The sequence below is a fragment of the Stigmatopora nigra genome, chromosome 13, assembly GCF_051989575.1.
Source record: "Stigmatopora nigra isolate UIUO_SnigA chromosome 13, RoL_Snig_1.1, whole genome shotgun sequence".
NCBI lineage: Eukaryota > Metazoa > Chordata > Actinopteri > Syngnathiformes > Syngnathidae > Stigmatopora > Stigmatopora nigra.
In genome coordinates, this window is record NC_135520.1 from 4,776,171 (window position 1) to 4,791,031 (window position 14,861).

Here is a 14,861-nt window from a genome sequence, read left to right on the forward strand (position 1 = left end):
AATGAACAGGAGTGCTATATAGAACCTTGGATGGAACATTGTTTTCTATTGATGTATCAACACTACATGCCAGATTTCCCTTATTACTCATCTGTACCCTGGTTGTGGTTGGATTGAATACATAGAGGAAAATCAGGCCTCTTAAGAAATTTGCCTTATTGGAAAGTTATGTTGCATTGGAATTGTGGCATGTATCATCATTATCTTCATCAGGAGCAACTTCTGACCTTATAGGAACATCATTGTAATGTTAGGCTGATTCATAAAGATATCTGATTAGAAACTGAAAGAGAAACCATTGTATTCACTCATAATAAACCTGCATTCAAAATACTTGGTCTGTTTTATGTGTGTGCACAGGAGCTTATAGTTCGCTTCTTGCGGAGAGCTGCCAGTAACCTCCAACAAGATGTCAAGGTGGTTCTACCCAGTCACCAGCTTCCAATTCAAGACCGCAGACGCATCCTGTCCCACCAACTAGGAGAGTTTATCCAGTGTTATGAAAAGGTGCCTATTCCAAGAGTGCGGTTTTACTTAAACACAGAAGACATTGTGCGATTTCCTTTCTGTTATGCTTCCTTATCTTTTTAGGAAACTGAGAATATAATGAAAAAACAGCAGAACAGTCCAGAGAAGTGTGTTGCCACCAGCGTGTTTCATGACTACATCACGGCTGCAAGGTTTGTGAATTGGCAAGCCTTCTTCCAGTGTTCAGTGGACCGATAGAAAATCTGCAAAACACATCTTTTCCCCCCTTTTTTTAAACAGTGAAAGTGATCTGGAGGAAGTACTGACATTCTACACACAGAAAAATAAATCAGCCACCGTCTTCCTTGGAACAAAAGCTAGGCGTGCTAAAAAAGCCCATCACCAAAGACATGCCTCCGAAGAGTCAGGCAATGGCAAAACTTCTAAAAGTGAGTTCTATCCATGTTTGTTTCATGGTTCTCTTAGTGTTGGTCTGGTTTATGTTTAATATGCTACAATTCAAGCACAGTAAACATAATTCTGCTGTTTCGATCTATAAACTCCCTGAAATAAAGGGGAAAAAAAGATTGAGTCATACAGGGTAAAGTGAGGGTCACTTTCAAAGGAATAGATCCCATTTGCAGAAAACAAATGTGTGTCAGAGCCATGGAATGGCTTACTGGTGATAAAGGAGTTCTGGCTTCTGTCTTCTTTTGAACAGCCCTGACTGTGGCCAAAGAGGATTCCAGCTCGTTAGAAAGAACGTCTTCCATGGGAATAGTCAGCAGCGACACAGACTGCAAGGTCACGGAAAGTCAACCAGCGGTTTGTCTGACTGAAGGCCAACTGAGTAGATTTGGGCATGCAAAAATCCATCCACAGATCACAGCTTCTCAAAGCTGCTCAAGCATTCCTGTGATTTCAAACTTCCCACATATTCCTCAACAGAACTGCCCTTCTTCATCCGTCTCTCATCATCGTCCTTCACCTCAGCCGCTTCCTCCAAAGCCGTCACCTAATTCGCAATTCTTGGCAAAGTCTCAATTCAGCCAGACTGAAGTACTCAACAACGCTCAAGTTTACACCCCTCCTCCCGTGTCAACGCTGGGGCAACCAACCCAGGTTCTCTGGAGAATCCCATCTTCCAAAGTGTTAACGTCAAGCTCTGCAGCAGCTTCTTCCATAACCAGTGCCCTACACATCTACAGCCAGAAGCTCTCTAGACCAACTTATGCAGGCCAAGGTAAACACTTGTGCTGACATGCAACTTGTCAAGGGAGGAAACGTTTGATTGCTATTTGTTTTTTTTTGAGTAGTTATATTATATTATAATATTATATTAATTTTGTAGAGGACTGGCGCATGAAACGCTAAGGACAATTCTTTTTTTTTAAAATTGCATTTTCTTTAATATAGTCAATTTCTAGGCTCAAAAAGATGTCAAACCTTTCAAGCTCAGCCAATCATTCCCCTAATTGCAATCCCCTGATTACGCATTAGCAATCGATGGTGACATTTTCGTCTTCTACCAGTGACCTAGACGATCGGTTTTAGAAAAAAATAAGTGCTTTTTGTAAAGCATTGTTTTCCCATACAAAAGTTGTTATACTGATCGAAAATGTTTAAAAAATACTGGAATAACAAACATTTTTTTCTTTATTTGTAGTTTCCAAAATGGGCAATTCTGGTAAAATGGATTCTAATGCCGATGCGGGTGTCAGGGAGTTGAACTCTATGACTGTCCAGGCCCAGTCCAACCAGGAGGCTTTCATCTCAGCTCTCCAAAAGCTGGGAGATACGCAGGTTGCACGTATCAACACTGGCTCAAGCCAAATCAACCTTCTGACACAACATGTGAGTTCTCTATTCTCAACTAAATGAGCCCACCTGGGTCAAGGCTAACTTCAAATATGAATGTTCAGTATGTTGGGTTAATAAACAGTGTTTCATGGAAGGAAGACAAATGTGGCCCATTCGCTGGAGGCTCGCTCTCTGTGAGGTCTTTTATATTTCTCTTTAGCAATGTTTAATTCTTTCCTGACCCCCTGCTGACCGGCGTCATCTATGTAGTTGCTCACTCTTCCAGCAGACCTGTCGGAGCCTGAGGGTCTGCAGCCGCGAGCTGTGCACCTTCCTCCCTTGGTTGCCTGTCGACTGTGGCTTCTTTTGCGTGGGCGGCTTATATAGTTCAGGGCTTAAAACTGGCTGAGTGGAGCATCACGTCTCCACTGTGTGTGAGGTCTCATTATCAGATGCACCATGGGGGAGTGATTTCTGTTGATACTCAACAAGCTGCTATTTGGTGGTAATTGATGCTTATAAATAAAGGAATGTGACGAAATGGAACTACGCATCAGCTTCCTAACAGACCTCTCCCGCATTATCCTGGTCGGTCGGTGCATTGAACCCCGCAGCCTACTTCTGGCTGCTCCTCCCACTATTTGTCTATTTCCTTGGGTGTTTTCTGTCAGAGCTACTTCGGATGACACAAGGACCACACATGATGAAGTTATGCTGCTTCAACATTATTCTGTCTATCTTTAAGGTGTTTACTGTATTCCCTTTGAGATGTGAGTCCAGGACATGGCAGCAATTTGTTTTGCAGTGCTAAGCAGACATGTTACAGTCTTTTTAAAGACAAAGATTATGAGTCATTAAATCACTCGCTGAAGCAAAAGGAGAACTTTGTAAACACGAACAGCTCCCTCTTGTACTGCATAACATCTACAATCTCAGTGATTACTTACTCTCGTGTAAGGATTCATATGAAACTACTCCTTATTTTCGCTTTCAGAACCTTGCAGATAAAACTCACAATTTTCCTTCTTTCCATTTAACATGTGAAAAAGGTTTGTTTTGTGTCCTTACCCAAATACAGAATTTCAGTAATTTATCGAGATAATAAAAGAAAAAAAATGTAACAATCCATCATGGGAGTGAAGATAGGACATAGTGGCAGGGAAATCCCAAGCAACCAAAATACCCTCAAACCCTCACAGATAATTAATAATAAGCCCAGTGTTCTTAAAAGTGAAATGACTCTACTGTCGTGTGACAACTGAACCTCGTTGTAGTGGAAAAGTTGACATGACCTTTAAAACAGGGCATTCTCACAATGTTTTAATTTTTCGTGCCAAAGGAGGTTAGTGAAACAAATCATAACAAAGGCTAATAACAATAGCTGTGGGTGGCGTGCTGTGCAGGGTAGATATTTAAATTTTTGGGACATGTGGTCATGATAACTGGATCCATCACGGAGTGGATGGGAGTATTCCACTTGTAGATAGCACAAGACAAAGAGTAGATTGCTGTGGGCTGTTTGTGTGCCGTCTACTTTGTTACTTACTTGCAACTTTTAAAGTAGGTTTGCTTCCAGTTCTTGAAAATATATTTAGTTGTTTTTGTTGTTGATATTATTAACCTTTTTTTTCTGCTCTCCACAGTTGACTAGGTTAAAACTGGCTAGCCAGATTTTGCATGGAGGAAGTCCAAAGATGCAGCCCCCATCTGCCAATATTCAAGGACCTTTTGAGCTGGACCACTCCAAAACAGATCCTCTTAGAAACAGGACCCAGTAAGTGCCATATAAACCACTTCCTTGCGTTTTTTTTTACACTTATTTACCTATATCAGATTTTTTCTAGGTATTGGGAAGTTAAAATATAAGAATCTATTTACTGGAAACCACATGGCAATATTTGTAAAAAAAGGGCAGCAGAAATCTGGCCTTAAGAGGACAGCTGCACATTATAGTACATAGCAAATGCTCATGATTGTTAATTGTAAAACTATACCGTAAATCTCTCTTCAGAATGCTTCGTGTTTGAACTTTCTTGCTTCATCCTACCTTTTAATCTCCCCAAATCTCTCTGGTGTTTAAAGTTTTCTATTTGTGTCATTAACTTCATTAAGTTCATGCATTTTCTACTTTACAGTGCAGGAGAGAAAAAAAGACTAATAGGAGCATTTACTCCCTTTATCCAAATTCCTCATCTCATTTCATTTTCTGAACCGCTTTACCCTCATTAGGGTCGTGGGGGTTGCTGGATCCAATCCCAGCTGTCTCTGGGTCAGAGGCCTTAATCGGTGGTCAGGACACAAGGAGACGGACAGCCATGCACACTCACACCCATACCTAGGGGTAATTTAGGGTATCCAATCACAAAAACAGTTTGCTCAAGATCTTGACACAGTGGTGCTCTTGGTTTGCGTCCACACCGTGGTGGGAACCAGTTCTGAAATCACTCAAATTTGTGCACATTCTTTCGTGGACACAGGCATTTTACGAATTGTTGTTTGGTTAGCATCACACCTCCATTATTGTTCACATCAGTATTTCACCCAGTTATCCCAAATAGAAGGTGTTTTCCAATGATTAAGCTATGTACACACATACATGAGTTTCTTGTCAAGTTGTTGACATGTATATTGAAAAGTGCTAGGTTAGATAGTAAAGCGGACACCACCCTATAGACAGGCAAGCTTCAATTGACACTTGTTCCTTCGGGTTTTTTTTTACTTTCTTGCTTTAATGCTGTTTGATGATTAAGTGGGGGAAGTCACCAGATTGCTTCCCTCTACTTTCTTTGATAGAGATGACAGGTCATCATTTTTCACTGTTGATGAATGATGAACACACAATATCATAATGCTCACTGTCTCCTTGTCTTATTGAGTTCATCCTGAAAAATAGTTGACCATTCATCAAGGAGTTCCGAGCTCATCATTTTTGCTCACTCCAGACTGTTTTTCCTGTCCAGGACTTCCTTAGTTTTGGCTCTTTGAAAGAATTCTAAGCATGATCGGCTTTTCCCCTTTAAAATGATTTATTCACACAAATCATGAATGAGATTTTTTTTATTGTTTGTAACACTGGCAGAAAGCCTGTAATACTTTTTTCATTATGGTGTATCTGAATCTAGGCAAAACAAATGGAAGGGAAAACAAATATGCAAATTACACTTTGTAATTCAAAATTCCACATTTGTGTTAACTTTGTTGATTTAGCAGGCAAGAAAAGTAATCAGGCAATATTTCTAGTTTGCATTCATTAGATCTGCTCCCTGAAAGTAAATAATTAAAACATTTTTACTTTTTTTCCACTGACACGACACTAGGGCCATATCACATCCATCTTGTGGAAATACTTATAGTAAATGAAATGTTTGAGTTCCATGCCACTGGAAAGAATGTGCTTTTTGTTGTTGTTACTTTGTCATTATTATTTAGTTTTTTGGCTTCTATGTCAAATGCACACCCAAAGTCTCAAACCAATGTACACACAGTTTACAAAAGTACCTTGTCCGGGTGTTTTGTGATTTAGTTGTGGTCATCACATCTGCTTTACATGTCCTGGGTTAGATCCCCAGTCTAATTCAAATGACACAGCTCAGGGGGTCAAGTGACTGCCACGCAATCAGGAGATTGTTGTTTTGACTCCTGCCTTCGCTCTCAGACTGTTTAAACTGTCCTCAGGGAATATACCGACCCCATTGCAATTTTCCCCACTGCAGGCTGTAAGGGAATATTTTCTTTCACCCTCCAATCTAAGTTGCTGTCCTTGTGGACCTCAAGCATTCACTATTATAGAAGGAAAAAAAATGTGGGACACCTGGCTAAGTGAGATTTTCTATTGACCATAGTAAATTCAATTTCTTGATTTGATACATCAACCAATGTTACACATCTTTTTGAAAGCTTTGGTAATTAACATTATCGTACAAGTCAAGTCATTTATGTACATGTTGTACTTTTGGTGTGTCAAAAATCTCATGCCGCCAACAAGACTGACCGAGCACACAAACCTCCTTTGTTAAGTCTCCAAAACCCCTTGGTTTCAAATTGACCTTCTCCCGCGCTGAGTAACCTTTAATAAGATATTTGTAAAGATATTAGGCCGATTTTGTCTCAATGCCGCTTAGAATTTCCCAAGTCACTCCCCCCTGCGTTTGGCCCGGTATTGTGTGCCAAACATACTGAAACCGTTAAGCGCACTGGCTCTTAAGGCAACCACAGGGGTGAATTATGATCTGGTCCAAAGAGCACTTGTGGGTCTTTGAAGTACCGCTGCCAGAATCCAGCAGGTATGCCGCATCAGCATTCTCAACAGCGGCTGCTTCTTTAGGACTGATCGTCAGTTGGCCAGAAAACAACACTGCTTGTCCCGTTACAACCACTGTAAACAGTAGGATTATTTACGGCAAGTGTTTGACCTGGCACATTTATATTGACCTCAATTTGGTGCTCTTCTGAAACAGTTTACGGTAAAACTTTTAAGCATAGAGAGACAATCACACCAATCTGTGATGCAATAAATATTCTCGGTTCTCCTTAGAATAGTTCTGTTTGTCTTTTGCGTGTAATAATTATGGTTGGCCAGTAAGATTATGGTTAAATAAAATCAATAGTGGTTTGTAGCTAGTTGTCCCTTGTGTCATGTTAACACATTTAAACGTCTTTGGTTGTGTTAGCACCCTCGCCACAGAAACAGACATCTAAACTATTGTCTCTGCGTTATTTTTAGTTCGCCTCAGTGCTTTGTCACACTGCTGTTTGACTTGGTAGAATATTGGTGGGACATTCCAGAGAATTTTACATCAGCCAGTTCGCTGAACTAACAAACCCGACTAATAAAACGACTCTGTCTGCCATCAAAGAAGTTCAACATTTTCACCAAAAGTTCCACAAAATTGTCTTGATGTCTCTCCGGCTTTGAATTTAAAAGATGTTTTTATTCGCGGTTGATTGGAGCCAGATGTTGTAATAGGAGGGCGGGTAGTTTTATGCGACTCAACGTGCCGTGTTGCTACCCACAAGTAGGGCCACACTTCATGATTGTTGTCAATAATAGTTTGTCTTTTAGATTAGCAAAAGATGCATTTTCTCAAGAAATCATCACTAGTGAGGGGGCTGCCCAGGCAGAACGTTGAGATTCTGTGTCACAACGTCATCCCACACTGTTCATTTTCCCACATTCACACTGAGTTAGATTGATGCCGCACATGTGCTCAACTTACACTGCTGTATTGTTTGACCAGAAGTCATATCAGCGTACGAAAGCATAGTGAGCACAGCAGGGAGTAAGGCAGGATGTCTTGCCTATTTTGCAAGAGATGTTCTTTTCACTCGCTTGTTTTTACTGTTAACTATTTATTTAATCGGGTTAACACTGCATCTCCGCAATAAAACTAAAATGACCAGCCAACATGACAAATTGTCAGGCCATATGGTAGTAAAAAAGTGGTAATGCAGCTCCCTGTGGTCCAATGCAAAACATTCAACCGAAAGACTGTTGTAAACAAAGAACAGGTTTTTGTTTTGTCTGCTGGCCTCTGACCTTGAAATGTTCACAGACACGCTTTTTTTTTGTTTCCAGGAGCAGAAAAATGAATTGTCCTTCACACCCCTTGTTGTTGTAAAATGGCTTCTATTATGTGATCTGAGAAATGTACTGGCAGGTTGTTTTGTTTTGCCCACACAAGGGCACGAATATGTTTCACTTAAGCAACACAAGATTGGTATCACACATTGTTATTCAAAAATAATGTGTGTACTTAAATTACTTTTTTCTAAAGATACTGCAGCTATTGTGAATTTAGGTTTTCAGTAGAGTGGAAAAATGAATTGTGGGGAATTCTCAAGAACTTATTTTCCTCAATAAGACTCCTTTGGGATCTAATTTCCTCAACTGAGCTAGTTTCTTTCTATTTTTTTTCCAATCTTTCCTCACTGGTTCCGATAGTGCTTTTTAAGGCATTATTTTTAGCAGGGGCAAACCCAAAGTAATGTTCCAAACCATAGAACTAGCTATTTCTTTGTGATGGATTAGGTTTTACAAAAGCATTTATTGGCATATGAAAACAGAACCACAATACAAGCACACTACAAGGGCAGTTTATTCAGGGGACCCGTCTATTTATATTCTCAGCAATACTTCAGTGTAGTGGCGGTCTGCTGTATACATGACAAATGTCTTGGGTTCAAGCCCCAGTGGGACTAATCTTTCAACTAATTCAGTGTGTCCCCCGCCTGGTGCCCATAGTTAGCTGGTATATGCTCTAGCACCCCCCACAACCCTTGTGATCATAAGCAGTTGGGGGAAGAAAAAAAACATAAACGGCTTAGTTCTAATAGCAGATAATCCAGCTACAAACTTGTGGCGCTTGTCAAATAGTTTTCGTTCCAGGTTGCAGCTTTGTGATGGAGATGAAACCTGAAGTTTTGGGAGTAGTGAACCGTAGATGTTTGCTCTATGGTTTCCACAAGGTTTTCCCTTGTCATTGACTCTGATTTGCACACTTAAGCATAATATTTCTGACTGATGGTAAATTACTCTACGGAGTACTACATAATGAAAGTTCAATGTTAAACAGGAAGAGACTTTGTCTCTCCTAAGCCTTATTTTTTATGCAAGTTCAATACTTTGACAGAAGCTGTGCAAGGCATTGATGCTGCATTTTTAGGAGTTTCTTATAGTACCACACTGGTGTAGTTGGCTATACTCTGAGATCAAAACTGAAGATGTTTATTCACCCACTAGTAAATTTAAGAAGTATCTATAAAACAAGGCCAACAGTTTTATATTTGTTTTTTCAATTGTTAAATATCAGCGTTAAGTTTACCAAGGGGGATCATACAAAATACTCAAAACAATATTCCTTTTCTAATTATTTCTAATGTATTTTCTTTCAGTTACTGCCGGACAGACGATGCAGGGGCTTTGAGTGAAAGACAGAGTCGCAGCAGCCTCACTCATGCAAAAGGGGCAAATGCTGAGCAGATCCGGCACCCTGTTAGAGGAAACCATGAGTTTGCTGCCCAGCAAGTGCATCAGCAAAAATTTCACCCACCGCAAATATTGAAGCAGAACTATTGTGGATACCAGGTACAGTACCTACAGAAATCGCACTAGGTCTATAACTTTAAGAACAAAATCACTCTGAAAAAGCTCAGCACTGACAAAATCCCAGTGACATGTCTGTGAACTGCTGAGTTATGAGTCCGTGTTTGAAAAAGAACATCGCCTTACCTAAGCTATGTGCTATCCAAAAATCGCCCACATGAAGGGGAAGCTTTCATGTTAGCATTTCCAAAGCTATTCAGAGCATCTCCCTCCAAACCACTCAGTCTTTCAATGGGAACATCCTACCTAGAAGCTCATTCCTGGAGAGCAAAACATGACTCTTCACTTAAAGTTATGTTGCTCTGCTGTGTAATGCTGCCAGCGTTGTATTGGAAGCAATCAAGCGCTTCTACCCATGATTGCATGAAGTGCTGTTATTAAATCTTTTGATGGCAATTAAAACATTCATGACTTCTTGGAGAAGATAAATGATATTTGACTTACTGGGGAAAAACACAGTCCCCACCACCATCTTTCTGCACAGTGTCTCTGAAAGATGATCCCAGGGAGGGGCTTATTTATTCATTTTCCAGTGGATTTTGTGGAGTCAACACAAGGATGGGGAGACGTGGAGACAGGAGGGTGCCATGGGACAGCTTACAGTGTGGAATGACTGGAAGCAAGAACTTTTTTCCAAGCAGTTTTCAGTAATGCTGTTGCTACCACCTCATTGTTTTTTCATCTTCATAGCTTCTCCTTAGTTAATGCAATATGAGTGAAATATATCTTGGCCTAGCTCCATACTGAGCGCTTTTATACGAGCACTTTTCATCGTACCTTTTCTGAGTTTAAACTTATTTTTTCTTCTTGTTACTCACCCTGCCATCCTACAAGTTAAATGCCCTTGCAAATATTTCAAAAGCTGATGTCACTAAAAGGATGAATCTGGTTGTGAGAGTTTGTCACCATGTTTGGGAACTCTCCGTTAACCCCTTGTTGTTCTTACCTATTCAAACCACCCACCTGTGTCTTTTCGACAGTCTGTCCTAACAACATCTTGATAGCCTCTTAAAGTTATTCTTTTTTTTAAAGACGTCCAGGAATATTGCACGAGACATTCCTATTGAATACATGACTTGGCTGCATTTTTTTTTTAATTTGGCATGTGGTATCCTGAGCACACCTCCCTACATATCCATTTGGAAGAGTGAGTATCCACAGTTGTGGGATTTCCGGCAGGGTGAAATAGTCAGGAGGGCTGTTCAGATCCTCTCTACTCCACGTTTCACTTATTGGGTGCAGACATTTCGGCTCCTCTGTGGGCTTGGCTTGTGGCCACCTGGCAGCCTAACAAAGGTGCCCTTCCTGGCCTTGCTCAAATTGAAATGCAGCCATAGGCCATGCAACCTGGAAACTCAGATTCTCATTTATCAGCACAGAAATTACTTCAAATACTGTATTCTCCACCCAAATTGCGGCCCTTTGAACAACTGTACTCTAAAGCCATTGGCGTCATAGATAACTAAAGTTTCAGTGAAAAAAGTGTAGACATGAGAAGAGTGGAGAATTTATGCAACTTTCACCACTACTGTAAGGATGGATTGAAGTTCAGCCCTGAAATATTAAGTCAGAAGCAACTTGCTTCCTCTTTAACCCAAGTCTTTGAAGTATTCTTCTTAAGCAAACAAATAATGTGAAGAATTTGCTTTTAGTGAAGCCAAGAGTAATAAAAATAAGAATCCTCTTCTCATGGCATGTCATTTTGAACTGTATCATCAGTGGCATCATTCATTATAATGAGTTCAGAAAAAGATAATCAGGCCACCATGTACGTAGTTTCTTCTTTTTTGACTCCCAGAACCTCTAGGAGAGTTTTTCTCTGCCGCTAGGAGTAGAGTCCTATTACATTATTGTAGTTTTCCTTCCTTTTTCACGATTTGACACGCCATGGTATGGCCATTGAAAAGAAATTGAAGACAAAAAAAGTTGTGAAAACATGTGTTCTCAAAAGAACCAAGAAAATATGAACAGACCGACATGGGGGCCCACATTTTTTTCGTGATTTTGCTTTCATGCATATTGTACATCTACTGTTACTTCCATAAAATTGGTTTAACGTCTGAAATATTTTACTGTCCATTGTTTTTCGTATGTTAATACATCCAAAATGGCGTTGCTGATCCAAACACTCAATTATCTATGGATTAAAATAATTGAAATTGTCACAAGAGGCCTAACCTTTTCATATCGCTGCACATTGACACTAATTCGAGTGTGGACCTCTGCCAAAGCAACTTAAAAATGTCTGTGATTTAATTAATCAATTGAAATGGCTTTGAAATGCCATGCAGAACAAAGCTCTTACGGCAGGAATGTCCAAACTATTCCAAAGTGGGCCGCAGTGGGTGCAAGTTTTTGTTCCAACTGATCCTGTATGGACTGTTTAACCGAAGAGACTTCTTCTGAACCAATCAGCACCTGACAGCAATCAACGCATTAGTTTTAAAATTGGTTAAAATGTATCTTCTTCATTATTTGGAATGAAAACCTGCACCCACCGAGGCCCTTCAGGACCAGTTTGGACACCCCCGTCTTTCATTCAATAGTTAAGTGTATATTGTTCAGGTATGATAGCACTCCTCTGCCCATTACAATCGTTATACAAAATGGTAGTGAGTGTCTAATTAAAACATATTTTCCCGTAGGATCAACAATCAGACGAAACAAGCCCACCCCCCAAGCTTTCCACAAAGCCTTCCAGCGTTGCGGGTCCACCCCATCACAATCACATCTGGACCCGGGATAGTCCCGTTCTTCTCCCAAAGCCACCCAGCGAGGTCCGGGAGGGCCAAATTAGGAAGCCAGCAACAACGCGCCCTGTAAAGTAAGTGCTGCCTTCTGAAACACAGTCACTACTGAATTCTTAATATTTCCTCTGGCGTGAGAATGTATAATGTTGAGGAGTTTAAAAGGACAAGGTTCATTCTAATGAAAGTTCCAACATGTGTGCTGTGCTCCACGTATTTTAGCTGCACAGTGAATCTACCTCTTCAGTAAACAACCTCCACACAGGCCCAATTTCTGCCTGAACCATAAACACAATGTGGTTCATTGGAAGGGCCTGAGCTCTGGGCGCCATTTAAGTCCTGTTTGGTTTGGAGATAAGCTGAGGAGCACCAAAGGGAAAATCAAAGGAAAAGCGTGAAACTGTGCTTAACGGCCAGCTAGTTCCCCACTCACTTTATGACTGTAATACTATAGAATCTGGCCAAATTACAAAACAAAGGCAATTTCCTTTGATCGGAGACTACTGTTCTTTTGATATTTGTTGCAGGTGTGAGGGGTTGACACAAAGTCGGTGTGAGGTTTCAGCTGTACTCAGTCTTGAATATATTTTTCCATGTTTACTTACATATGGTGTGGAAGTTAGCAGTGGTCCTAAAAGCCTGACAGGAAGGAAGTGATTTGTTTGCTGACGTGTTTCATTCATACACCTTACTCAGGCTGAACAAACCTGCCTGAGAGTTGTCAATCTAATAGTTAAACTGGCATGGGTTGAGCCCAGGGGTTGTAATGAAGGTTAGTGCTGCCGGCTAGGTGCCGTGTTTGCTCCTGAATGTGTGTGCGTCTCTTCCTGGCAGTTACCGTGTTTACCCACTGCATGTGGAATTCCAGAGCAACCTTCCCCTCCCCAAAGCCGACCCCCCTACTTCCCCAACACTCTTCTCCGTCCTGCATTTTTGTGGTCGACCAGTGTGACAGGGGTGAGTGTGGGAAAAACGGAAGCTTCAGGACCAAAAAGTACTGATGGAAACAATGAAATGAAAGAAGAAAGAGAATGGAAACGAGTGACAGAAAATCTAACTCAGTCCAGGGGAATGGAGATGATTGTTTACAGAGAATGGTGGGATAATAAGTTGCTTCCTTTCTAGTGCTCATTTTAGAGGCAACCTTATCCTTCTGTTATCCAATATTCATCCCAGTTTATGCCTAAACCCGTTTTACTTGCAACACAATCGCGCTGCGCTTGGTTTATTAATAAAGTTCAAGGCTACCCTACTTTTCACTGGGTGTTGAACTGTATACAGTTCCAACCCCCACCCCAAAAAATACTGAACAGTATGACACTGTGTTTCAGTTGTGTGAAACTGTCTTTTCACTGAACAGGATAAGAGATAAAGAAAAGATGAATGACAAAACACTGACAAAATTACTTCCATTTCCACCAAGTAAGCCTGTACTTTCAGTTAACTCTAACAGGTATTGCCAAATCTACTCACTATCCTAATATCCAGTGGCCGGGTGTTGGAGCATTGGCGAGGCATCAAACCAATGGCGGCAAAGTTTACCACAGACACTTGGTTCTGAAAAGACGATTTGACAAGGACTTGGGCGCTTCTGCTGCTGACGACCTGCCCTTACCCAACATGTGGCATACTCGTGAGCGACATACATGCTCCAAGTTGTTATCACATGGGGTGGGGCAGGCCTCGCTTAGCCTATCAACATGCCACAGCTGCCAACCCCAGGCGCTGCAAAGTCTCACAGTGGGATGACTTCAGTGAAGGCTTTGAAAGCGGCAATTTGTAACGCAAATAAATGGGCCTGTTTGGTATTTTGTTTGCACACTTTGGCCATTTACAGCTGTAACTACGGAAACCACTGGCTGTCGTGTGGCATTACTAATAGGGTGACAATTACAGGAGTGCCATTAATGTCAGCCTCGCTACTACTTTCACTCCCTATTAATCACCCACAACGGTAGTTATTTGCACAGGGCACTATATACACGCTGGAGCTGCCAGAAGTGTGTTTATGGTTAAACTCGATCCCCCTTGGTCACTCTGAATACCATTATAACAAGCAAGCTACCTGTGTGCAGAACAAGGTGTACACATGGTCACACTCTTCACGGTAAAGCCACATGCAGCGTTTATGACTGCCCGGCTCCTAAAGTGACAGAATGAGAGCCTGTTGACAAAGAAAGTGATGTGAAAAACCCAAGAGGTCAGTTTTTTTTCCCCTCCCCTCTCTGTATGAAAGGAATTGCTTCCTGTCAAAGTATGCCACACTTAAAGTGGGCCAATTCTATTTGTGGTTGTGTAATGGTATGAAAGAACAACTGTGCAGCCCCTTACAAGGAAGCAGTGTGTACCCTCATTACCTGGTAATGCTCTGCTGGCAGGCCACTGCTATGAGGTGAGAGGTTAATACCAGTTGAGCTTTATTTATTATCCTCCACCCTCCATCGCAAACAACAACAAAATATTTAACTGACTGAATGTATATGGTTACAGAAATGCCTGTGCCACACCTTGTTGGCTTATACAATGATTTACTGCATTTGCCTTACAGTGGTGCAGAATATCCATCCATTTTCACCACCACCAACTTGACCATTAGTGATCCACTGTAAATTACAAAGATATTTTAAAATAAATACATTCAAAAAAGAAAGAATCAGTTCAATTTAAACTGATGGTTACCTTTGTAAAGAAAACAAGGATAAATATAGTCAGTGCAGCACCACATGGCATAAGTGAATACCAAT

General features: G+C 41.0%; 1 protein-coding gene across 5 annotated transcripts in view; it reads left to right on the forward strand.

The window, feature by feature from the left end:
• Positions 1-14,861, forward strand: part of ttll5 (tubulin tyrosine ligase-like family, member 5) — a 39,391-nt gene that overhangs the window by 18,959 nt on the left and 5,571 nt on the right. For 3 of the 5 annotated variants that reach the window (XM_077731862.1, XM_077731863.1, XM_077731861.1), the window contains exons 22-29: positions 361-507; positions 592-680; positions 769-917; positions 1,190-1,711; positions 2,135-2,322; positions 3,912-4,042; positions 9,160-9,352; positions 12,016-12,194. In XM_077731862.1, the coding sequence (XP_077587988.1) occupies positions 361-507; positions 592-680; positions 769-917; positions 1,190-1,711; positions 2,135-2,322; positions 3,912-4,042; positions 9,160-9,352; positions 12,016-12,194 (1,598 nt within the window). The remainder of the gene's footprint in view (positions 1-360; positions 508-591; positions 681-768; positions 918-1,189; positions 1,712-2,134; positions 2,323-3,911; positions 4,043-9,159; positions 9,353-12,015; positions 12,195-14,861) is intronic. The other 2 variants (XM_077731864.1, XM_077731865.1) reach the window with 2 other exon arrangements.